Here is a 27,070-nt window from a genome sequence, read left to right as displayed (position 1 = left end):
AATACAAATTTCTTAAGATATAAAGCATTTTTTCAATTATAAAATTTGCTTCAATAGGGATAATGACTTGCAAACTATAGAAAGTATCAATAGTAGTAGTAACAAGAGCTACATTTATTGAGTGCTTATGGTGTGGTAGCACTGGAGTGAATATTTAAAATTTTATTTTGTTAATCTTTACAGTCTTATTGGTAGTCCCAGTGTGAAGTAAAATTCCTGGCATATAGCAAGTGTTTAAACATTTGTGAGTGAATGAATGAATGAATGAATTCTTAAAGAAGCAAAATGTATGAAGCAAATTTTTAACTCTATTATGCTAAATGATAAAACTGTGGTGCCCCAAGGCAACATGAAAAATAAATAAATAAGATAAAGAATTTAAGAAAATAAGTAAAGAACAGACATAATTAAATGAACAAATGCTGAAATTTTATAGGTCACGATGATAGCCAGCTGCAAGGAGTTTCTGGATGTGCAATTAAGGATAAATGAAAAGAAAACACTAAATACTTTAAACAAAGATCCAAATCGGATAACTATCAGGTACAGAAATTAAATGTGTTTTAAATAAATTTTAAAAAGTTTTAGTTAGTTAAAATAAGTAATAATAATAAAAGGTTTGCTTTGTGTTTTTCACAGATTTCCAATGGAAGGAAAAATTAAAACAAGAGAAATGAAAGTTAACTGGTAAAGATAATTGTTAAATATCTTAAAATTATTTAAGTATGTATTTAAATACTGTATGTTGATGATTTATGCTAATGAAGTTTTTTTAGTTTTAAAACATTTAAAATTTGTTTTACTTAATACAAAAAGAATATATTTACATAAAAATAAGATGTCAGAATGCAGATGTGAAATTAATTTCCAAAAACTTTCAAACTTTAATTAAAATAGATGATTTGTGAATTTTTACCAACAAGCATTTATTGAGAGTGTGTTCTGAGGAGGCAAGGTAGGCAATAAAAAGAAGGCAAACTTATCACCAGGAACTTTCAAGTTAACTTGAATGAGAACCATGTGTATAAAAACAACGGACAGTATGAAAACAGATGTAATAAGTGTCTAACGATAGTGGCATTCTGGGAGAGATAAATAGTAAAAGCAAAAACATGAATGAAGGAATGCATGTGTGACAGTGGGATTGCTATTGTGCCAAGAATGGGAAATTTATATAAAAGAGTAATAGTTAGAAGAGTAAATTAAGGTTACATTATAACCTGTGACTTTTCGCAGTGTGCAGTAAGAGATACAGTATTCTTTTTTGCTATGCCAAGTGATTGGTTTTCTGAGTAGAGTTGACCCTTGATCAACAGGTGTTACAACTGGATGGGTCTACTTATATGCATGTATTTTTCAGTAAGTATTTTAGAAAATGTTTCAGTGATTTGCAATAATTCAAAACAACATTATTATAAGAATACATTATGTAATACATGTAACAACAAATATGTGTTAATTGACTAGTTATGCTATTGGTAAGGCTTCCCATCAACAGTAGGCTGTTAGTAGTTTAAATTTTGGGGGAGTCTAAAGTTACACATGGATTTTGGATTGAACAAAGGGTCGGTACACCTAGCCCTTGCATTGTTCAAGGGCCAATTGCATTTGGGTCTTAGTGTTAAACCTTTTGATTTAGATGGTACAATTTCAGGTAAAAATGATTTTTTTATGTGGTTCAATAAAACTAAGTAGCCAAAAAATTTCTTTTTACTCCTCACTAGAAGAGGTCACTGTAGTGACAACTCATTGAATTTAATCTGAAGTCTCAGAAATAAATTTCTCATAGGTGTATACAACTCAACAGGAAGATCATCTGTTTCTTAGCTGTATTTCTCCAGAAATTCAAATATCCTTAAGAGAGAATACATAACTTAGAGGTTGAATAACCCAATCCTCTCATTTTACAAATGAAGTTAGTGATGCCTAGATAAATTGTGACTTGCCTAATAGGGGACTTTGCTAGAACTAGAATCTAGATCTGTTGATTCTTTCAATGTTTTTTCCAGTATACTTTGTTGCATCAAATATTAAGTCAAATTAAATCAAGGTATTTTTCCACAAGCAACTTCTTGGAAATGCTCTATTTGCAGTTTTAATGCTGCCATTTACATTGACTTAAATTGGGTCACACTTTTTTGATTGGGGATGTCAGATTTTAAAAGTTAATGCTTTACAATTGTTTTTATACATATCATAATTTAGATTCTCATTATAATTTCCTACCTTTATGCACCTACTTGAGCATGGCCAGGAAGAGAGAATGTGTATGGGGTCTTTTCTTAATCCAAAATGCACAGCCCTTTTTGTGTAATGATGGCTAGTAGTCACCAATTTCATGTCTCCCTCATATCCCTGTTACTTTACTGAACTTCAGATTTGTTCTTTTTTCAAGTAGGTGTCAGTCCTCTTAATTTTAAAGTTTTATCTTTTAAGTTTCTGCCCTTAAATTTAGAGCTATTTTTATTTTTCATAACTTTAATTCCCAGGTCTTTTATCTTCAGTTCTAGCTCTCTTTTCTTTAATATTTTCCAATGAACTCATGGGATATATTTTCAAATCTGAGTTCTTACTATTTTCTTATTATATTAATAAGGCATGGGTTCATTTTTAGGATCAAAATAAAACTTTTAAAGCAAAAAATACAGTCTCCCTTGACCTTCTATCTTTGTCCCCTGGAAGCATCTGTTAATAGTAGTTCATTGTTCATCCTTCCAATTTCCTTTCTATTATTTGGTACATATGTGTGCCAATTAACATATGTAATTTCTACTATATAAATAAGGTCATACTATAATTATTTCTCTTGTGCTTTGTCATGAAAATTCTATATTGATATATATACATCAATATCATTTATTTTTATAGCAATGTATGTTTTAATAACAATGTATTTGGTAGTATAAATATATTGTAGCTTTTAGCCATTCCTTTCTTGATGAAGAGTTAATTTATAATGTTTTGCTATTACAATAGTGATGAAATGAACTTTCTTATATTTAAACCATATTTTTCAAGGATTTCTGGACGAAAGGGTATATACATGAAAAGATTTAGTATACAATGCCACATTGCCTTTGAAAAGGCTTCTCTGGTTTACAATTCCCACCCACAGTGTAAGAAGAGTATTTCCACACATAATCCCCCAAAATTGTTTGGTATCTTTGAACTTTTGTCAAGCTAGTGGGTGAAAAGTTACATTTTGCAGTTTGCAAATCCTTAATTATTAGGAGGCATATACATCTTATTTGGCTTTCTACTGAAGTACCAAATCATACATTAGTTTTTTTCCTTATGACTTATAGGTTTTGTGTCTTGTTAGAAAGGTCTCTCCTATCTATTCTATGTTTCTTACGATTAGGCTCAACTATGTAAAATAGTAAGAAAATGAATTAACAATAGCTTAAACAACATAGGCTACTTTTCTCTCACAGAATAGACAACTCTAATTAGTAATCTGAGGTAGAAATGGTAGGTTTATTGTGTCATCAGTATTTGGATCCCTGTCTTTCTGTTTTGCTATCTCACCCATTTCAAGGACACTTCATAGTCCAAAATGACTGCTAAGGCTTCAACCATTACATTTGAATATCCTTTCCTTTCAATAGATTTCTTGGAAGTCCCAGATAACACTTTTGCTCACTGGCTAGAACTTGGACTTGATGGAAGTCCTAGATAACAATTTTGTACCTAGTTACAAGGCTACACATAAGTGCAAAGGAGTCTGGTAAATTTCTTAGTGATAATGTGTTTAGAATAAAATTGAGATCTGCTATTAAGAAGGTAACGAGAGGATGGGAGGAGCCAAGATGGTGGCATGAGTAGGGCAGTGGAAATCTCCTCTCAAAACCATATATATTTTTGAAAATACAACAAATACAACTATTCCTAAAAGAGAGACCAGAAGATACAGTACAATAGCCAGGCTACATCTACATCTGTGAGAACTCAGCGCCTCACAAAGGGGGTAAGATACAAGCTGCAGCCCGACGGGACGTGAGCATGTCCCCTACCACAGCTCCACGGCAGTAGGAGAGGAGATGGAGCGGGGAGGGAGAGGGAGCCCAGGACTGCTAAATACCCAGCCCTAATCATCCACACTAGGAGTGCAGACACACAGTGCACAGTGTGCTGGATATTAGGGAAACGTAACGGTAAAACCTGCGAGTGGTTCGCCGCAGCCGGTGCCCCTGGGACAAAAGAAAAGCAAGTGCATTTTGAAAGTCTTAAAGGGACAGGGGCCTCACTACTGGACAGAAGCGTCCTGGCACACTCAGGGCAGCAGCTGGGAATCCAGGGGAACACCAGGTGCCCTAAGCCACTGGGAGGCAGCACAGCTCTGAGGCCCCCCATGGTGATAAACAGCCTCCCATCCACTCCCCCTCCAGTGTGACCACACCATAACGGGAGCAGCCTGACTGGCCATGCCCACAGCAGCTGCGCAGAGCCTCCTTGGCAGCCACCCAGACTGGACTCAGAGGCTCCGTTTGCATGTAGCTGCCCAACACAAGCTGCTAAGGGTCGCCATCTTTGCAGGAGAGGAAGGTGACCAACAAGCAAGAAGGGACTTTGTTCTTCCAGCTGACAAACTTGCCAACTATGCATGACTGCCTCTACTACCATGAAAAGGCAGAAAAATTTGATTCAGACAAAAACAACACAGACAACCCCTGAGAAGGAGCCTGAGGAGATAGATTTATCCAATCATCCTGAAAAAGAAATCAAAATAAAGGTCATAACCATGCTGATGGAGCTGCAGAGAAATATGCAAGAGCTAACAGATGAAGTTGGGAGGGAGAATACAGAAATAAAACAATCTCTGGAAGGACATAAGAGCAGAATGGATGAGATGCAAGAGGCCATTAATGAAATAGAAATCAGAGAACAGGAACACAGATAAGCTGAAGCAGAGAAAGATAAAAGGATCTCTAGGAATGAAAGAATATTAAGAGAATTGTGTGACCAATACAAACGGAACAATATCCACATTATAGGGGTACAGAAGACGAAGAGAGAGAAAAAGGGATAGAAAGTGTATTTGAAGAAATAATTGCTGAAAACTTCCCCAAACTGAGGGAGGAAATAGTCTCTCAGACCATGGAAGCCCACAGAACTCCCAACAGAAGGGACCCAAGGAGGACAACACCAAGACACATAATAATTTAAATGGCAAAGATCAAGGAGAAGGACGGAGTATTAAAGGCAGCCAGAGAGAGAAAAAAAGGTCACCTAGAAAGGAAAACCCATCAGGCAATCATCAGACTTCTCAACAGAAACCTTATAGGCCAGAAGAGTATGGCTTGATATATTCAATGCAATGAAACAGAAGTGCCTTGGACCAAGGATACTGTATCCAGCACGATTATTATTTAAATATGAAGGAGGGATTAAACAATTCCCAGACAAGCAAAAGTTGAGGGAATTTGCCTCCCACAAACCACCTCTACAGGGTGTTTTAGAGGGACTGCTCTAGATAGAGCACTCCTAAGGCTAAACAGACATCACCAGAGAAAATTAAATCACAGCAAAGAAAGCAGACCAACCAAATACTAACTAAAGGCAAAAAATAAAATCAACTACCCACAAAAGCAGTCAAAGGACACACAAAAGAGCACAGAATAAAACACCCAACATATAAAGAATGGAGGAGGAGGAATAAGAAGGGAGAGAAATAAAGAATCATCAGACTGTGTTTACAATAGGTCTATAAGCGAGTTAAGTTAGACAGTTAGATAGTAAAGAAGCTACACCTTGAACCTTTGGTAACCATGAATCTAAAGCCTGCAATGGCAATAAGTACATATCTTTCAATAATCACCCTGAATGTAAATGGACTGAATGCACCAATCAAAAGACACAGAGTAATAGAATGGACAAGAAAGCAAGACCCATCTATGTGCTGCCTACAAGAGACTCACCTCAAACCCAAAGACATACACAGACAAAAAGTCAAGGGATGGAAAAAGACATTTCATGCAAACAACAGGGAGAAAAAAAGCTGGTGTTGCAGTATTAGTATCAGACAAAATAGACTTCAAAGAAAGTAACAAGAGACAAAGAAGGACATTACATAATGATAAAGGGGTCAGTCCAACAAGAGGATATAACCATTATAAATATATATGCACCCAATACAGGAGCACCAACATATGTGAAACAAATACTAACAGAATTAAAGGAGGAAATAGAATGCAATGCATTCATTTTAGGAGACTTTAACACAGCACTTACTCCAAAGGACAGACCCACCAGACAGAAAATAAGTAAGGACACAGAGGCACTTAACAGCACACTAGAACAGATGGACACAATAGACATCTACAGAACTGTACACCCAAAAGCAGCAGGATACACATTTTTCTCAAGTGCACATGGAACATTTTCCAGAATAGACCACATACTAGGCCACAAAAAGAGCCTCAGTAAATTCCAAAAGACTGAAATTCTACCAACCAACTTCTCGGACCACAAAGGGATAAAACTAGAAATAAATTGTACAAAGAAAGCAAAAAGGCCCACAAACACATGGAGGCTTAACAACATGCTCCTAAATAATCAATGGATCAATGACCAAATTAAAATAGAAATCCAGCAATATATGGAGACAAATGACAACAACAACACAAAGCCCCAACTTCTGTGTGATGCAGTGAAAGCAGTCCTAAGAGGAAAGTATATAGCAATCCAGGCCTATTTAAAGAAGGAAGAACAATCCCAAATGAATAGTCTAACGTCACAATTATTGAAATTGGAAAAAGATGAACAAATGAGGCCTAAAGTCAGCAGACGGAGGGACATAATAAAGATCAGAGAAGAAATAAAGAACATTGAGAAGAATAAAACAATAGAAAAAATCAATGAAACCAAGAGCTGGTTCTTCGAGAAAATAAACAAAATAGATAAGCCTCTAGCCAGACTTATTAAGAGGAAAAGAGAGTCAACACAAATCAACAGTATCAGAAACGAGAAAGGAAAAATCACGACGGACCCCACAGAAATACAAAGAATTATTAGAGACTACTATGAAAACCTATATGCTAACAAGCTGGGAAACCTAGGAAAAATGGACAACTTCCTAGAAAAATACAACCTTCCAAGACTGACCCAGAAAGAAACAGAAAATCTAAACAGACCAATTACCGGCAACGAAATTGAAGCGGTAATCAAAAAACTACCAAAGAACAAAACCCCCGGGCCAGATGGATTTACCTCGGAATTTTATCAGACATACAGGGAAGACATAATACCATTCTCCTAAAAGTTTTCCAAAAAATAGAAGAGGAGGGAATACTCCCAAACTCATTCTATGAAGCCAGCATCACCCTAATACCAAAACCAGGTAAAGACCCCACCAAAAAAGAAAATTACAGACCAATATCCCTGATGAACATAGATGCAAAAATACTCAACAAAATATTAGCAAACTGAATTCAAAAGTACATCAAGAGGATCATACACCATGACCAAGTGGGATTCATCTCAGGGATGCAAGGATGGTACAACATTCAAAAATCCATCAACATCTTCCACCACATCAACAAAAAGGACAAAAACCACATGATCATCTCCATAGATGCTGAAAAAGCATTCGACAAAATTCAACATCCATTCGTGATAAAAACTCTCATCAAAATGGGTATACAGGGCAATACCTCAACATAATAAAGACCATATATGATAAACCCACAGCCAACATCATACTTAACAGCGAGAAGCTGAAAGCTTTTCCTCTGAGATCGGGAAAAAGACAGGGATGTCCACTCTCCCCACTGTTATTTAACATAGTACTGGAGGTCCTAGCCATGACAATTAGACAAAACAAAGAAATACAAGGCATCCAGATTGGTAAAGAAGAAGTCAAGCTGTCACTATTTGCACATGACATGATATTGTACATAAAAAACCCTAAAGACTCCACTCCAAAACTACCAGAACTAATATCGGAATTCAGCAAAGTTGCAGGACCCAAAATTAATACACAGAAATCTGTGGCTTTCCTATACACTAACAATGAACTAACAGAAAGAGAAATCAGGAACACAATTCCATTCACAATTGCATCAAATAGAATAAAATGCCTAGGAATAAACCTAACCAACGAAGTGACCTGTACCCTGAAAACTACAAGACACTCTTAAGAGAAATTAAAGAGGACACTAACAAATGGAAACTCATCCCATGCTCTTGGCTAGGAAGAATTAATATCGTCAAAATGGCCATCCTGCCCAAAGCAATCTACAGATTCAATGCAATCCCTATCAAATTACCAACAGCATTCTTCAACGAACTGGAACAAATTGTTCAAAAATTCATATGGAACCACCAAAGACCCCGAATAGGCAAAGCAATCCTGAGAAGGAAGTATAAAATGGGGTGGGGGGGGATCTCGCTCCCCATCTTCAAGCTCTACTGCAAAGCCACAGTAATCAAGACAATTTGGTACTGGCACAAGAACAGAGCCACAGACCAATGGAACAGAACAGAGACTCCAGATATTAACCCAAACATATATGGCCAATTAATATATGATAAAGGAGCCATGGACATACAATGGGGAAATGACAGTCTCTTCAACAGATGGTGCTGGCAAAACTGGACAGCTACATGTAGGAGAATGAAACTGGATCATTGTCTAAGCCCATACACAAAAGTAAATTCGAAGTGGATCAAAGAACTGAATGAATCTCTTGGACATAAACATGAGTGACTTCTTCACAAACATATCTCCTGGCCAAGGGAAACAAAAGCAAAAATGAACAAGTGGGACTATATCAAGCTGAAAAGCTTCTGTACAGCAAAGGACACCATCAATAGAACAAAATGGCATCCTACAGTATGGGAGAATATATTCATAAATGACAGATCCGATAAAGGGTTGACATCCAAAATATATAAAGAGCTCATGCACTTCAACAAACAAAAAGCAAATAATCCAATTAAAAAATGGGCAGAGAAGCTGAACACAGTTCTCCAAAGAAGAAATTCAGATGGCCAACAGACACATGAAAAGATGCTCCACATCGCTAGTCATGAGAGAAATGCAAACTAAAACCACAATGAGATATCACCTCACACCAGTAAGGATCGCCACCGTCCCAAAGACAAAGAACAACACATGTTGGCGAGGTTGTAGAGAAAGGGGAACCCTCCTATACTGCTGGTGGGAATGTAAATTAGTTCAACCATTGTGAAAAGCAGTATGGGGGTTCCTCAAAAAGCTCAAAATAGACATACCATTTGACCCAGGAATTCCACTTCTAGGAATTTACCCTAAGAATGCAGCAGCCCAGTTTGAAAAGCACATATTTATCCCTATGTTTATCACAGCACTGTTTACAATAGCCAAGAAATGGAAGCAACCTCAGTGTCCATCAGTAGATGAATGGATAAAGAAGATGTGGTACATATACATAATGGAATATTATTCAGCCATAAGAAGAAAACAAATCCTACCATTTGCAACAGCATGGGTGGAGCTAGAGGGTATTATGCTCAGTGAAATAAGCCTGGCATAAAAAGACAAATACCAAATTACTTCACTCATCTGTGGAGTATAAGAACAAAGAAAAAACTGAAGGAGCAAAACAGCAGCAGACTCACAGAAACCAAGAATGGACTAAGTTACCAAAGGGAAAAGGACTGGGGAGGATGGGTGGGAAGGGAGGGAGAAGCGGGGGAGAAAAGAAAGGGGGCATTACGATTAGCATGTATAATGTCGTGGAAGTCACGGGGAGGGCTGTGCCAACACAGTAAAGACAAGTAGTGATTGTACAGCATCTTACTATGCTGGACTGTAATGGGGTTTATGGGGGGACTTGGTGAAGGGGGAACCTAGTAAACATAATGTTATTCATGTAATTGTAGATTAATGATAACAAAATAAAAAAATAAATAAAACAAAACAAAACAAAATAAAAAGAACTACTACTTTAAAATTTTAAAACATGATTTTAAATAACTTAAAGAGGAAATTAAAACAAACTATTTGGAATAAAAATAAATTGAGAAAATCTGTAGAACAATGTCAAAGTGATACTTAGAAAATTTGTAGGCTTAAATTTTTTTTTATTAAAGTATCATTGATATACCCTCTTACGGTTTCTTATGAGTAAATTTGCGGTTGCTACATTCACCCTTATTATCAAGTGCCCCCCCTAACCCAACCCCATTCAGTCACTGTCCATCAGCATAGTAAGATGCCACAGAGTCACTACTTGTCTTCTCTGTGCTACACTGGCTTCCCTCTGACACCCCCCCCACACACACACCATTTGTGCCAGTCATAATGTCCCCAATCCCCCTCTCCCTCTATCCCAACCCAACCCATCCTCCCACCCCTTCCTCTTTCGTAACTACTAGTCTCTCCTTGGAGTATGTGAGTCTGCTGCTGTTTTGTTCCTTCAGTTCTGCTTTGTTGTTATACTTCACAAGTGAGTGAAATCATTTGGTACTTGTCTTCCTCCACCTTGTAGGCTTAAATATTTTATAGAAAATAAGAAAAACAAAAAAAATCGAGCAAGAAACTTTAAAACTACAAAAAGTAGAATAAAGACAAGATCAGAAATTAATGAAATAGAAAATAACAGAAAGCAAAAGACAAAAAATATTTAAAAGTATAGAACTTTAAAACATGATCAATAACTCAAAAATAAATGGCTTGTAAAGATCAAAATATAGAAATCTTTCACAAATCTTATTAAGAAAAAGAAGAGAGGGCACATAATATCAGAAACTAGAAAGGAGACATTACATATTCAGAGGAAATGTTTAACTGATCAGAGAACAAAACACCATCATAAAAACTGACAAGCAGGATGATATGAATGACTTTTGAAGATCATATAAATTAACAAAAATTGATTCAAGAAAATTTAGAAAACAACCCTGCAAAGAACAAAGGGCATGAAAGAAATTGTGGAGAAACCCAAATTTCAGATTCACTGACACTGGTGAACTAAAATGGGTGCTGGCTCTTTAGCCTGAACCCAAACCTGTTGTTACAAATAAGTGAGAACGAGTTTGATGGGTCCCAGAACCTAATGCAAAAACTGGAGAAATCCCTTGATGGTGAAAAATTGGAAACTTGACCACTAAAAACAGTAATAAAACAAGGAGGTTTGCTCTCTCTAAAACTAGAGAACAGTATACGAGAGGTTCCATCTACGAGTTAAAAAAATTAAGATTTAAAACTATTAGAAATCAAGAAATAAAACTATCTTTATTATTCTTTAATAAGATAACATAATTGTCTACTTACGAAATCCTAGAAAACTAACTGAAGAACAATTAGTACTGTTAAGAAACTTCAATCAGATAGTTGGATAAAACAATAAAAATTCAAAAACCAGTAGCCTTCCTATATACTATCAATATTTATAACTGATTATAAAATGCAATGTTTTGAAATGTGAAAAAGGACTCTATTCACCGTATAAAGCCCACAAGATACCAAAAAAATAAACCTATCAAGAAATATAAAAACAAAATGATGGATTATAAAATAACAACACAGAAAGGCATAAAGATATAAATAGATGGAAAATAGATGGTAAATACCTAGAAAGATCTTAGAATCGTAAAACAAGAATTCTTCCTCAAACCATCCATAAAGCCACTTTCAGCAGGACTTTTTTTTTTTTATTGAACGGTAGTTGACACACAGTATTACATTAGTTTCAGGTGTACAACACAGTGATTCAACATTTATATACATGATAATTCTAGGTACCAGCTATCACCATACCAAGTTGTTACAATATTTTGACTATATTCCTTATGCTGTACATTACATCCCGGTTACTTATTTATTTTACAATTGGAAGTGCGTGTGTATATATATGTATATATATATATATTTTTTTTTATGAGGGCATCTCTCATATTTATTGATCAAATGGTTGTTGACAACAATAAAATTCTCTATAGGGGGGGGGTCAATGCTCAATGCACAATTATTAATCCACCCCAAGCCTAATTTTCGTCAGTCTCCAATCTTTTGAAGCTTAACGAACAAGTTCTTACATGGAGTACAAATTCTTACATAGTGAATAAGTTACATGGTGAACATTACAGGGGCAGTCATCACAGAAGCTTTCGGTTTTGCTCATGCATTATGAACTATAAACAGTTCAAATATGAATATTCATTTGATTTTTATACTTGATTTATGTGTGGGTACCACATTTCTCTCTTTATTACTATTATTTTTAATAAAATGCTGAAGTGGTAGGTAGATACAAGATAAAGGTAGAAAACATAGTTTAGTGTTGTAAGAGAGCAAATGTAGATGATCAGGTGTGTGCCTGTAGACTATGTGTTAATCCAAGCTAGACACGGGCAATAAAACATCCACATATGCAGAAGATTTCTCTCAGAATGGGGGGGGGAGGTTCTAAGCCTCACCTCTGTTGATCCCCATTTTCTCACCTGATGGCCCCCCTGCGACTGTGCCTGTCTTAGGTTGTTCCTCCCTTGAGGAATCTTACCCGTCTCTGGCTAACCAGTCATCTTCCGGGGAAATACAGGGAAATGTAAAGTTGATCAGTGAGAGAGAAGCCTGATTGTTTGAAAAGGTTAGCTTTTTACTTCTTTGCATATTTATGCCCAGTATTTGTCTTGAGGTGTCTTTACCCCTTGGAAGAATTATGATACTCGGTAAATTCGATATATGGCACGAATTCTATTTAAGGGTTGTAATTAGGAAGAAGAAAAGCTATAGAAGTAGCAGGTGGAAGAAAACCTGGGGAGATTGATTATTTCTTTGACATATCTTCTTGTAGAGTAACTTCAGCATGTATAGGTTTTAAACTACTAAGTAAATTGTGCACACACATTAACATAATAGGAGTATAGTTATGTAACCAAAGCATACCTGTAATTACCAGCCATCTCCAGTGAAACCAAGAAAACCAGTTAGGCACCTTAGGCATTTGTGAAAACTTATCTATGATATGGTGGATAATGTCCAACTGAACTTGAACAGTCTGAGAGAATTCAGATAAATTAAAACTACCCATTCCTGGGGACTGTTCACATCCCGTATGTTCTTTTAACAGTAAATAGTCTGTAGTTGTAAGATTTTGGAGTGCTACAATTTGCACTTCTCCTAATTCTTGGTTGAGTTCCAACCGTATAGATCCAGTCAAATTTGTTGTTTTACTGTAGGAACAGGCCAGCTTAGATATCTCCTTCTTCATTCCCATGGAAAGTCCAGGAATTGGTGGGATGAATGCATCTACACCTGTAGCAGTGCGTGGATCTTTGTTGGGGTTTTTTTGATGATCATCTTCTGGCATGAGTCCTCCCGAGAGTGCTGATGTTGAAAGTTCTTTTTCATATCGTATCTTAGTTCATTTTCGGGGTAGCCAAATTTGGCTTTGATCCTCTGTATAAACACAAACAGACCCTTTGCCTACACTTTTATATGCCCTTTATATCATTGTGTAGAGCTCATTGGAGGTCACCACACAGGAACTGCTTTTTTTCTTTAACATTAATCTGCACTTACATGATGAATACTTTGTTTACTAGGCTCACCCTATACCAGGTCCCCCCTATATACCCCATTACAGTAACTGTCCATCAGCATAGCAAAATGTTGCAGAATCACTACTTGTCTTCTCTGTGTTGTACAGCCCTCCCCTTTCTCCCACCCCCCTATGGATGCTAATCTTAATACCCCACTTTTTCTCCCCCCCCATCCCTACCTACCCACCCATCCTCCCCAGTCCCTTTCCCTTTGGTACCTGCTAGTCCATTCTTGAGTTCTTTGTTTCTGCTGCTGTTTTGTTCCTTCAGTTTTTCCTTTGTTCTTATACTCCACAGATGAGTGAGATCATTTGGTATTTCTCTTTCTCCGCTTGGCTTGTTTCACTGAGCATAATACCCTCCAGCTCCATCCACGTTGCTGCAAATGGTAGGATTTGCCCTTTTCTTATGGCTGAGTAGTATTCCATTGTGTATATGTACCACATCTTCTTTATCCATTCATCTATCGATGGACATTTAGGTTGCTTCCAATTCTTGGCTATTGTAAATAGTGCTGCGATAAACATAGGGGTGCACTGATCTTTCTCATACTTGATTGCTGCATTCTTAGGGTAAATTCCTAGGAGTGCAATTCCTGGGTCAAATGGTAAGTCTGTTTTGAGCATTTGGATGTACCTCCATACTGCTTTCCACAATGGTTGAACTAATTTACATTCCCACCAGCAGTGTAGGAGGGTTCCCCTTTCTCCACAGCCTCGCCAACATTTGTTGTTCTCTGTCTTTTGGATGGCAGCCATCCTTACTGGTGTGAGGAGATACCTCATTGTAGTTTTAATTTGCATTTCTCTGATAATTAGCGATGTGGAGCATCTTTTCATGTGTCTGTTGGCCATCTGTATTTCTTTTTTGGAGAACTGTTCAGTTCCTCTGCCCATTTTTTAATTGGGTTATTTGTTTTTTGTTTGTTGAGGCGTGTGAGCTCTTTATATATTCTGGACGCAAGCCTTTATCAGATCTGTCATTTTCAAATATATTCTCCCATACTGTAGGGATCCTTTTTGTTCTATTGATGGTGTCTTTTGCTGTACAGAAGCTTTTCAGCTTAATATAGTCCCACTTACTCATTTTTGCTGTTGTTTTCCTTGCCCGGGGAGATATGTTCAAGAAGAGGTCACTCATGTTTATGTCTAAGAGGTTTGTGCCTATGTTTTCTTCCAAGAGTTTAATGGTTTCATGACTTACATTCAGGTCTTTGATCCATTTTGAGTTTACTTTTGTATATGGGGTTAGACAATGGTCCAGTTTCATTCTCCTACATGTAGCTGTCCAGTTTTGCCAGCACCATCTGTTGAAGAGACTGTCATTTCGCCATTGTATGTCCATGGCTCCTTTATCAAATATTAATTGACCATGTATGTCTGGGTTAATGTCTGGATTGTCTAGTCTGTTCCATTGGTCTGTGGCTCTGCTCTTGTGCCAGTACCAAATTGTCTTGATTACTATGGCTTTATAATAGAGCTTGAAGTTGGGGAGTGAAATCCCCCGTACTTTATTCTTCTTTCTCAGGATTGCTTTGGCTATTCGGGGTCTTTGGTGTTTCCATATGAATTTTTGAATTATTTGTTCCAGTTCATTGAAGAATGTTGCTGGTAGTTTCATAGGGATTGCATCAAATCTGTATATTGCTTTGGGCAGGATGGCCATTTTGACGATATTAATTCTTCCTAGCCACGAGCATGGGATGAGTTTCCATCTGTTAGTGTCCCGTTTAATTTCTCTTAAGAGTGACTTGTAGTTTTCAGAGTATAAATCTCTCACTTCTTTGGTTAGGTTTATTCCTAGGTATTTTTTTTTTTGATGCAATTGTGAATGGAGTTGTTTTCCTGATTTCTCTTTCTGTTGGTTCATTGTTGGTGTATAGGAAAGCCACAGATTTCTGTGTGTTGATTTTGTATCCTGCAACTTTGCTGTATTCCGATATCAGTTCTAGTAGTTTTGGGGTGGAGTCTTTAGGGTTTTTTATGTACAGTATCATGTCATCTGCAAATAGTGACAGTTTAACTTCTTCTTTACCAATCTGGATTCCTTGTATTTATTTGTTTTGTCTGATTGCTGTGGCTGGGACCTCCAGTACTATGTTAAATAACAGTGGGGAGAGTGGGCATTCCTGTCTAGTTCCCAATCTCAGAGGAAAAGCTTTCAGCTTCTCGCTGTTCAATATAATGTTGGCTGTGGGTTTTTCATAGATGGCCTTAATTATGTTGAGGTACTTACCCTCTATTCCCATTTTGCTGAGAGTTTTTATCATGAATGGATGTTGAACTTTGTCAAATGCTTTTTCAGCATCTATGGAGATGATCATGTGGTTTTTGTCTTTCTTTTTGTTGATGTGATGGATGATGTTGATGGACTTTCAAATGTTGTGCCATCCTTGCATCCCTGGGATGAATCCCACTTGGTCATGGTGTACAATCTTTTTGATGTATTTTTGAATTCGGTTTGCTAAAATTTTGTTGAGTATTTTTGCATCTACGTTCATCAGGGATATTGGTCTGCAGTTTTCTTTTTTGGTGGGGTCTTTTCTTTGCCTGGTTTTGGTATTAGGGTGATGTTAGCTTCATAGAATGAGTTTGGGAGTATCCCCTCCTCTTCTATTATTTGGAAAACTTTAAGGAGAATGGGTATTATGTCTTCCCTGTATGTCTGATAAAATTCCGAGGTAAATCCATCTGGCCCGGGGGTTTTGTTCTTTGGTAGGTTTTTTTTTAGATAATTATTTTTTATTGAAGGGTAGTTGACACACAGTATTACATTACATTAGTTTCAGGTGTACAACACAGTGATTCAACATTTATATACATGATAATTCTAAGTACCAGCTATCACCATACCAAGTTGTTACAATATTTTGACTATATTCCTTATGCTATACATTACATCCCGGTTACTTATTTATTTTACAATTGGAAGTGTGTACTTTTTTTTGGTTGTTGTTGTTAGGGCATCTCTCATATTTATTGATCAAATGGTTGTTAACAACAATAAAATTCTGTATAGGGGAGTCAATGCTCAATGCACAATCATTAATCCACCCCAAGCCTAATTTTCGTCAGTCTCCAATCTTCTGAAGCATAACGAACAAGTTCTTACATGGAGAACAAATTCTTACATAATGAATAAGTTACATAGTGAACAGTACAAGGGCAGTCATCACAGAAACTTTTGGTTTTGCTCATGCATTATGAACTATAAACAGTCAGTTCAAATATGAATACACATTTGATTTTTATACTTGATTTATATGTGGATACCACATTTCTCTCTTTATTATTTTTAATAAGATGCTGAAGTGGTAGGTAGATACAACATAAAGGTAGAAAACATAGTTTAGTGTTGTAAGAGAGCAAATGTAGATGATCAGGTGTGTGCCTGTAGACTATGTGTTAATCCAAGCTAGACAAGGGCAATAAAACATCCACATATGCAGAAGATTTCTCTCAGAACAGGGAGGGTGAGGTTCTAAGCCTCACCTCTGTTGATCCCCAATTTCTCACCTGATGACCCCCCTGCGACTGTGCCTGTCTTAGGTTGTTCCTCCCTTGAGGAATCTTACCCGTCTCTGGCTAACCAGTCATCTTCCGGGGCCATACAGGGAAATGTTAAGTTGGTAAGTGAGAGAGAAGCCTTATTGTTTGAAATGGTTAGCTTTTTATTTCTTTGCATATTTATGCCCTGTGGCTTCTATGCCCAGCATTTGTCTTGAGGTATCTTTACCACTTGGAGGAGTTATGATACTCGGTAAATTTGATATGAGGCACGAATTCTATTTAAGAATTCATTGTAATTAGGAAGGAAGAAGAAAAGCTATAGAAGTAGCAGGCGGGAGAAAACATGGGAAGATTGATTATTTCTTTGACATATCTTCTTGTAGAGTAACTTCAGCATGTATAGGTTTTAAGCTACTACTTAAATTGCGCACACACATTAACATAATAGGAGTATAGTTACATAACCAAAGCATACCTGTAATTACCAGCCATCTCCAGTGAAACCAAGAAAACCAGTTAGGCACCCTAGGCATTTGTGAAAACTTATCAATGATATGATGGTTATTATCTAACTGAATTTGAATAGTTTGAGAAAAATCAGACAAATTAAAACAACCCATTCCTGGGCACTGTTCACATCCCATATGTTCTTTTAACAGTAAATAGTCTGTAGTTGTAAGATTTTGGAGCGCTACAATTTGCACTTCTCCTAATTCTTGGTTGAGTTCCAACAGTATAGATCCAGTCAAATTTGTTGTTTTACTGTATGCACAGGCCAGCTTAGATAATCTCCTTCATTCCCATGGCAAGTCCAGGAGCTGGTGGGATGAGTGCATCTACAGCTGTAGCAGTGCGTGGATCTTTGTTGGGGTTTTTTGATGATCATCTTCTGGCATGAGTCTTCCCGAGAGTGCTGATGTTGGAAGTTCTCTTTCAAATCGTATCTTAGTTCATTTTCGGGGTATCCAAATTAGGCTTTGATCCTCTGTATAAACACAAACAGACCCTTTGCCTACACTTTTATATTATGTCCTTTATATCATTGTGTAGAACTCATTAGAGGTCACCACATAGGAACTGCATTTTTTTTTTTTAATCATTAATCTACACTTACATGACGAATACTTTGTTTACTAGGCTCTCCCCTATACCAGGCCCCCCTATATACCCCATTACAGTAACTGTCCATCAGCATAGCAAAATGTTGCAGAATCACTACTTGTCTTCTCTGTGTTGTACAGCCCTCCCCTTTCTCCCACCCCCCTATGGATGCTAATCTTAATACCCCACTTTTTCTCCCCCCCATCCCTCCCTACCCACCCATCCTCCCCAGTCCCTTTCCCTTTGGTACCTGTTAGTCCATTCTTGAGTTCTGTGATTCTGCTGCTGTTTTGTTCCTTCAGTTTTTCCTTTGTTCTTATATTCCACAGATGAGTGAAATCATTTGGTATTTCTCTTTCTCTGCTTGGCTTGTTTCACTGAGCAAAATACCCTCCAGCTCCATCCATGTTGCTGCAAATGGTTGGATTTGCCCTTTTCTTATGGCTGAGTAGTATTCCATTGTGTATATGTACCACATCTTCTTTATCCATTCATCTATCGATGGACATTTAGGTTGCTTCCAATTCTTGGCTATTGTAAATAGTGCTGCGATAAACATAGGGGTGCACTGATCTTTCTCATACTTGATTGCTGCATTCTTAGGGTAAATTCCTAGGAGTGCAATTCCTGGGTCAAATGGTAAGTCTGTTTTGAGCATTTTGATGTACCTCCATACTGCTTTCCACAATGGTTGAACAAGTTTACATTCCCACCAGCAGTGTAGGAGGGTTCCCCTTTCTCCACAGCCTCGCCAACATTTGTTGTTGTTTGTCTTTTGGATGGCAGCCATCCTTACTGGTGTGAGGTGATACCTCATTGTAGTTTTAATTTGCATTTCTCTGATAATTAGCGATGTGGAGCATCTTTTCATGTGTCTGTTGGCCATCTGTATTTCTTTTTTGGAGAACCGTCTGTTCAGTTCCTTTGCCCATTTTTTAATTGGGTTATTTGTTTTTTGTTTGTTGAGGCGTGTGAGCTCTTTATATATTCTGGACGTCAAGCCTTTATCGGATGTGTCATTTTCAAAGATATTCTCCCATACTGTAGGGTTCCTTTTTGTTCTATTGATGGTGTCTTTTGCTGTACAGAAGCTTTTCAGCTTAATATAGTCCCACTTGTTCATTTTTGCTGTTGTTTTCCTTGCCCGGGGAGATATGTTCAAGAAGAGGTCACTCATGTTTATGTCTAAGAGGTTTGTGCCTATGTTTTCTTCCAAGAGTTTAATGGTTTCATGACTTACATTCAGGTCTTTGATCCATTTTGAGTTTACTTTTGTATATGGGGTTAGACGATGGTCCAGTTTCATTCTCCTACATGTAGCTGTCCAGTTTTGCCAGCACCATCTGTTGAAGAGACTGTCATTTCGCCATTGTATGTCCATGGCTCCTTTATCAAATATTAATTGACCATATACGTCTGAGTTAATGTCTGGATTGTCTAGTCTGTTCCATTGGTCTGTGGCTCTGTTCTTGTGCCAGTACCAAATTGTCTTGATTACTATGGCTTTATAATAGAGCTTGAAGTTGGGGAGTGACATCCCCCCTACTTTATTCTTCTTTCTCAGGATTGCTTTGGCTATTCGGGGTCTTTGTTGGTTCCATATGAATTTTTGAATTATTTGTTCCAGTTCATTGAAGAATGTTGCTGGTAGTTTCATAGGGATTGCATCAAATCTGTATATTGCTTTGGGCAGGATGGCCATTTTGACGATATTAATTCTTCCTAGCCATGAGCATGGGATGCGTTTCTATCTGTTAGTGTCCCCTTTAATTTCTTTTAAGAGTGACTTGTAGTTTTCAGAATATAAGTCTTTCACTTTGGTTAGGTTTATTCCTAGGTATTTTATTTTTTTTGATGCAATTGTGAATGGAGTTGTTTTCCTGATTTCTCTTTCTGTTGGTTCATTGTTGGTATATAGGAAAGCCACAGATTTCTGTGTGTTGATTTTGTATCCTGCAACTTTGCTGTATTCCGATATCAGTTCTAGTAGTTCTGGGGTGGAGTCTTTAGGGTTTTTTATGTACAGAATCATGTCATCTGCAAATAGTGACAGTTTGACTTCTTCTTTGCCAATCTGGATTCCTTGTATTTTTTTGTTTTGTCTGTTTGCCGTGGCTAGGACCTCTAGTACAATGTTAAATAACAGTGGGGAGAGTGGGCATCCCTGTCTAGTTCCCGATCTCAGCGGAAATGCTTTCAGCTTCTCGCTATTCAATATAATGTTGGCTGTGGGTTTTTCATAGATGGCCTTTATTATGTTGAGGTACTTGCCCTCTATTCCCATTTTGCTGAGAGTTTTTATCATGAATGGATGTTGAACTTTGTCAAATGCTTTTTCAGCATCTATGGAGATGATCATGTGGTTTTTGTCTTTCTTTTTGTTGATGTGGTGGATGATGTTGATGGACTTTCGAATGTGTGCCATCCTTGCATCCCTGGGATGAATCCCACTTGGTCATGGTGTACGATGGTTTTGATGTATTTTTGAATTCGGTTTGCTAAAATTTTGTTGAGTATTTTTGCGTCTACGTTCATCAGGGATATTGGTCTGTAATTTTCTTTTTTGGTGGTGTCTTTGCCTGGTTTTGGTATTAGGGTGATGTTAGCTTCATAGAATGAGTTTGGGAGTATCCCCTCCTCTTCTATTTCTTGGAAAACTTTAAGGAGAATGGGTATTATGTCTTCCCTGTATGTCTGATAAAATTCCGAGGTAAATCCATCTGGCCCGGGGGTTTTGTTCTTTGGTAGTTTTTTGATTACCGCTTCAATTTTGTTGCCGGTAATTGGTCTGTTTAGATTTTCTGTTTCTTTCTGGGTCAGTCTTGGAAGGTTGTATTTTTCTAGGAAGTTGTCCATTTTTCCTAGGTTTCCCAGCTTGTTAGCATATAGGTTTTCATAGTAGTCTCTAATAATTCTTTGTATTTCTGTGGGGTCCGTCGTGATTTTTCCTTTCTCGTTTCTGATACTGTTGATTTGTGTTGACTCTCTTTTCCTCTTAATAAGTCTGGCTAGAGGCTTATCTATTTTGTTTATTTTCTCGAAGAACCAGCTCTTGGTTTCATTGATTTTTTCTATTGTTTTATTCTTCTCAATGTTCTTTATTTCTTCTCTGATCTTTATTATGTCCCTTCTTCTGCTGACCTTAGGTCTCATTTATTCTTCTTTTTCCAATTTCAATAATTGTGACGTTAGACTATTCATTTGGGATTGTTCTTCCTTCTTTAAATAGGCCTGTATTGCTATATACTTTCCTCTTAGGACTGCTTTCACTGCATCACACAGAAGTTGGGGCTTTGTGTTGTTGTTGTCATTTGTTTCCATATATTGCTGGATCTCCATTTTGATTTGGTCATTGATCCATTGATTATTTAGGAGCGTGTTGTTTAGCCTCCATGTGTTTGTGAGCCTTTTTGCTTTCTTTGTACAGTTTATTTCTAATTTTATGCCTTTGTGGTCTGAAAAGTTGGTTGGTAGGATTTCAGTCTTTTGGAATTTACTGAGGCTCTTTTTGTGGCCTAGTATGTGGTCTATTCTGGAGAATGTTCCATGTGCACTTGAGAAGTATGTGTACCCTGTTGCTTTTGGATGTAGAGTTCTGTAGATGTCTATTAGGTCCATCTGTTCTAATGTGTTGTTCAGTGCCTCTGTGTCCTTACTTATTTTCTGTCTGGTAGATCTGTCCTTTGGCGTGAGTGGTGTGTTGAAGTCTCCTAGAATGAATGCATTGCAGTCTATTTCCTCCTTTAGTTCTGTTAGTATTTGTTTCACATATGTTGGCACTCCTGTATTGGGTGCATATATATTTATAATGGTTATATCCTCTTGATGGACTGAGCCCTTTATCATTAGGTAATGTCCTTCTTTGTCTTTTGTTACTTTCTTTATTTTGAAGTCTGTTTTGTCTGATACCAGAATTGCAACACCTGCTTTCTTCTCTTTGTTGTTTGGATGAATTATCTTTTTCCATCCCTTGACTTTAAGTCTGTGCATGTCTTTGGGTTTGAGGTGAGTCTCTTGTAAGCAGCATATGGATGGATCTTGCTTTTTTATCCATTCTATTACTCTGTGTCTTTTGATTGGTGCATTCAGTCCATTTACATTTAAGGTGATTATTGAAAGGTATGAATTTATTGCCATTGCAGGCTTTAAGTTTGTGGTTACCAAAGGTTCAGGGTTAGCTTCTTTACTATCTTACTGTCTAACTTAACTCGCTTGTTGAACTATTATAAACGCAGTCTGTTGATTCTTTATTTCTCTCCCTTCTTATTCCTCCTCCTCCCTTCTTCATATGTTGGGTGTTTTGTTCTGTGACCTTTTTAGGAGTGCTCCCAACTAGAGCAGTCCCTGTAGGATGCCCTGTAGAGGTGGTTTGTGGGAGGCAAATTCCCTCAGTCTTTGTCTGGGAATTGTTTAATCCCTCCTTCATATTTAATGATATTCGTGCTGGATACAGTAGTCTTGGTTCAAGGCCCTTCTGTTTCATTGCATTCAGTATATCATGCCCTTCTCTTCTGGCCTGTAGGGTTTCTGTTGAGAAGTCTGATGATAGCCTGATGGGTTTTCCTTTGTAGGTGACCTTTTTTTCTCTCTGGCTGCCTTTAATATTTTTTCCTTGTCTTTGATCTTTGCCATTTTAATTATTATGTGTCTTGGTGTTGCCCTCCTTGGATCCCTTGTCATGGGAGTTCTGTGTACTTCTGTGTTCTGAGAGGCCATTTCTTCCCCTAGTTTGGGGAAGTTTTCGGCAATTATTTCTTCAAAGACATTTTCTATCCCTTTTTCTGTCTCTTCTCCTTCTGCTATTCCGATGATGCATATATTATTCCTTTTTGATTGGTCACTCAGCTCTCTTAAAATTCTTTCATTCCTGGAGATCCTTTTATCTCTCTCTGCATCAGCTTCTCTGCGTTCCTGTTCTCTGTTTTCTAGTCCATTAATGGTCTCTTGCATCTCATCCATTCTGTTTTGAAGTCCTTCCAGAGCTTGTTTTATTTCTGTATTCTCCTTCCTTAGTTCTTGCATATTTCTCTGCAAGTCCATCAGCATGGTTATGACTTTTGTTTTGAATTCTTTTTCAGGAAGACTGGTTAAATCTATCTCCCCAGGTTCCTTCTCAGCTGAAGATGTAGCAGATGCCAAAGCTGTCTGGATTAGTCTTGTCTGGATCATATTTTTTTGCCTTTTCATGTTGACAGGTGCTATTGACTGTCAGCTGGGAGGGCCAAACTTTTCACTTGCTACTGGCCTTTCTTTACTGGGACAACTGCGACCCCTAGTGGCTTGTGTTGGGTAATTGAGAGTAGGCTGGGTCTTTGTGTCTTGCCTGGCCGATATGGATGGATCTCCCTTTCTGTGGGCGGGGTTTGCCTTAGGCTGTTTCTCTGCTTTCGCAGTGCCCGGAGGGGTCATGGACCGGGGGGTGGGGGGTGGGGGGGGACTGTTTGGCTGTTTGCTTCCGTGAGGGGTCTCACAGCTGTTGCCCAGGGGGTTAGTGCGCCTGGTTTTCCCTGTAATTTCCTGCCACTGGGCTGTGACCTATGCTGTTTCTGTCCAGCTGTTAAATCCCTGTCCCTTTAAGACTTTCAAAAAGCCTCCGCTTTTCTTTGATACAGGGGCATCAGCTTCGGCACCCGCTCAGAGGTCTTGCTGCCCTATTTCATTAGTTACCAACCCTCTATACGCATGCACTGTGCCAGCGCTCTGGTGCGGGTGGCTGGGGCTGGGTGTTTAGCAGTCCTGGGCTCCGTCTCCGTCCCGCTCTGCCTACTCTTCTCCCGCTGGGAGCTGGGGAGAGGTGTGCTTGGGTCCCGCCGGGCCGGGGCTTGTATCTTACCCCTTTCACCAGGCGCTGGGTTCTCGCTGGTGTAGTTGTATTCTGTCTGTTTTCCTGTGTCTTCTGGTCTCTCTTTTAGGATTAGTTGTATTTGTTGTATTTTCAAAAATATATGTGTTTTTGGGAGGAGATTCCCACTGTCCTACTCACGCCGCCATGTTGGCTCCGCCTCCTCAGCAGGACTTTTTATAGACCTTGATAAACTGATTGTAAAGTTCATAGGGAAAAAAAATGAATAGCCATAAAACATTTTTCAAAGAAGAACGAGTGAATTGCTTTACCTGATAACAAAACCTGCAATGAAAGAATAGCAAGTACAACAGTGTGGCACTGACACAGTAACAAAATAAATAACAGAAGTATCCAGAAACAGATTCTTAGGAATTTACTTGAGAAGATGGCATTTCAAATCAGTAGACAAAGAGCAAAGCACAACATATTTATCAAACACTCATGACTATCTTTGGGACAAAATATAATTAAATTCTTAACCCACACCATATAAAAAAATTAACTCCAGATGTCTTATGAAAAGTCTATGTGTAAAAATAAGATGATTTTAGAATATTAGAAGAAATGACAGGACAATCATCCTTAGACCCTATGATCTAAGTATGAGTATGAGTGGGAGAGACTGCTTTGTCTACCCAATGCTCATTCTCTCATTCCTTCCTTTTTTTAAAGTATTTTAAAATTTATTTATTCTTTTTTTATTTTGCTATCATTAATCTACAATGACATGATGAATATTATGTTTACTAGGTTCTCCCCTCACCAAGTCCCCCCATAAACCCCATTACAGTCACTATCTATCAGCATAGTAAGATGCTGAAGAATCACTACTTGTCTTTACTGTGTTGCACAGCCCTCCGCGTGCCTCCCCCCACATTATACATGCTAATCATAATGCCCCCTTTCTTTCCTCCACCGCTTGTCCCTCCCTTCCCACCCATCCTCCCCAGTCCTTTTCCCTTTGGTAACTTAGTCCATTCTTGGTTTCTGTGAGTCTGCTACTGTTTTGCTCCTTCAGTTTTTTCTTTGTTCTTATACTCCACAGATGAGTGAAGTAATTTGGTATTTGTCTTTTTATGCCAGGCTTATTTCACTGAGCATAATACCCTCTAGCTCCACCCATGCTGTTGCAAATGGTAGGATTTGTTTTCTTCTTATGGCTGAATAATATTCCATTATGTATATGTACCACATCTTCTTTATCCATTCATCTACTGATGGACACTGAGGTTGCTTCCATTTCTTGGCTATTGTAAACAGTGCTGTGATAAACATAGGGATAAATATGTGCTTTTCAAACTGGGCTGCTGCATTCTTAGGGTAAATTCCTAGAAGTGGAATTCCTGGGTCAAATGGTATGTCTATTTTGAGCTTTTTGAGGAACCCCCATACTGCTTTTCACAATGGTTGAACTAATTTACATTCCCACCAGCAGTATAGGAGGGTTCCCCTTTCTCTACAACCTCGCCAACATGTGTTGTTCTTTGTCTTTGGGACGGTGGCGATCCTTACTGGTGTGAGGTGATATCTCATTGTGGTTTTAGTTTGCATTTCTCTCATGACTAGCGATGTGGAGCATCTTTTCATGTGTCTGTTGGCCATCTGAATTTCTTCTTTGGAGAACTGTGTTCAGCTTCTCTGCCCATTTTTTAATTGGATTATTTGCTTTTTGTTTGTTGAGGTGCATGAGCTCTTTATATATTTTGGATGTCAACCCTTTATCGGATCTGTCATTTATGAATATATTCTCCCATACTGTAGGATGCCATTTTGTTCTATTGATGGTGTCCTTTGCTGTACAGAAGCTTTTCAGCTTGATATAGTCCCACTTGTTCATTTTTGCTTTTGTTTCCCTTGGCCGGGAGATATGTTTGTGAAGAAGTCACTCATGTTTATGTCCAAGAGATTCATTCAGTTCTTTGATCCACTTCGAATTTACTTTTGTGTATGGGCTTAGACAATGATCCAGTTTCATTCTCCTACATGTAGCTGTCCAGTTTTGCCAGCACCATCTGTTGAAGAGACTGTCATTTCCCCATTGTATGTCCATGGCTCCTTTATCATATATTAATTGGCCATATATGTTTGGGTTAATATCTGGAGTCTCTGTTCTGTTCCATTGGTCTGTGGCTCTGTTCTTGTGCCAGTACCAAATTGTCTTGATTACTGTGGCTTTGCAGTAGAGCTTGAAGATGGGGAGCGAGATCCCCCCCCACCCCATTTTATACTTCCTTCTCAGGATTGCTTTGCCTATTCGGGGTCTTTGGTGGTTCCATATGAATTTTTGAACAATTTGTTCCAGTTCGTTGAAGAATGCTGTTGGTAATTTGATAGGGATTGCATTGAATCTGTAGATTGCTTTGGGCAGGATGGCCATTTTGACGATATTAATTCTTCCTAGCCAAGAGCATGGGATGAGTTTCCATTTGTTAGTGTCCTCTTTAATTTCTCTTAAGAGTGTCTTGTAGTTTTCAGGGTACAGGTCACTTCGTTGGTTAGGTTTATTCCTAGGCATTTTATTCTATTTGATGCAATTGTGAATGGAATTGTGTTCCTGATTTCTCTTTCTGTTAGTTCATTGTTAGTGTATAGGAAAGCCACAGATTTCTGTGTATTAATTTTGGGTCCTGCAACTTTGCTGAATTCCGATATTAGTTCTGGTAGTTTTGGAGTGGAGTCTTTAGGGTTTTTTATGTACAATATCATGTCATGTGCAAATAGTGACAGCTTGACTTCTTCTTTACCAATCTGGATGCCTTGTATTTCTTTGTTTTGTCTAATTGTCATGGCTAGGACCTCCAGTACTATGTTAAATAACAGTGGGGAGAGTGGACATCCCTGTCTTTTTCCCGATCTCAGAGGAAAAGCTTTCAGCTTCTCGCTGTTAAGTATGATGTTGGCTGTGGGTTTATCATATATGGTCTTTATTATGTTGAGGTATTGCCCTGTATACCCATTTTGATGAGAGTTTTTATCACGAATGGATGTTGAATTTTGTCGAATGCTTTTTCAGCATCTATGGAGATGATCATGTGGTTTTTGTCCTTTTTGTTGATGTGGTGGAAGATGTTGATGGATTTTTGAATGT

At 38.0% G+C, this 27,070-nt stretch overlaps 1 protein-coding gene across 2 annotated transcripts in view; it reads left to right on the top strand.

The window, feature by feature from the left end:
• Window positions 1-27,070, top strand: part of HFM1 (helicase for meiosis 1) — a 167,542-nt gene that overhangs the window by 64,678 nt on the left and 75,794 nt on the right. For both annotated transcript variants that reach the window (XM_057500410.1, XM_036889361.2), the window contains 2 exons: window positions 437-543; window positions 640-687. In XM_057500410.1, coding sequence (XP_057356393.1) covers window positions 437-543; window positions 640-687 — 155 coding nt within the window. The remainder of the gene's footprint in view (window positions 1-436; window positions 544-639; window positions 688-27,070) is intronic.

The sequence above is a fragment of the Manis pentadactyla genome, chromosome 4, assembly GCF_030020395.1.
Source record: "Manis pentadactyla isolate mManPen7 chromosome 4, mManPen7.hap1, whole genome shotgun sequence".
In the NCBI taxonomy this organism is placed as follows: domain Eukaryota; kingdom Metazoa; phylum Chordata; class Mammalia; order Pholidota; family Manidae; genus Manis; species Manis pentadactyla.
Note: the sequence above shows the minus strand (reverse complement) of the source record. Positions and strands in the feature narration are given on the sequence as shown.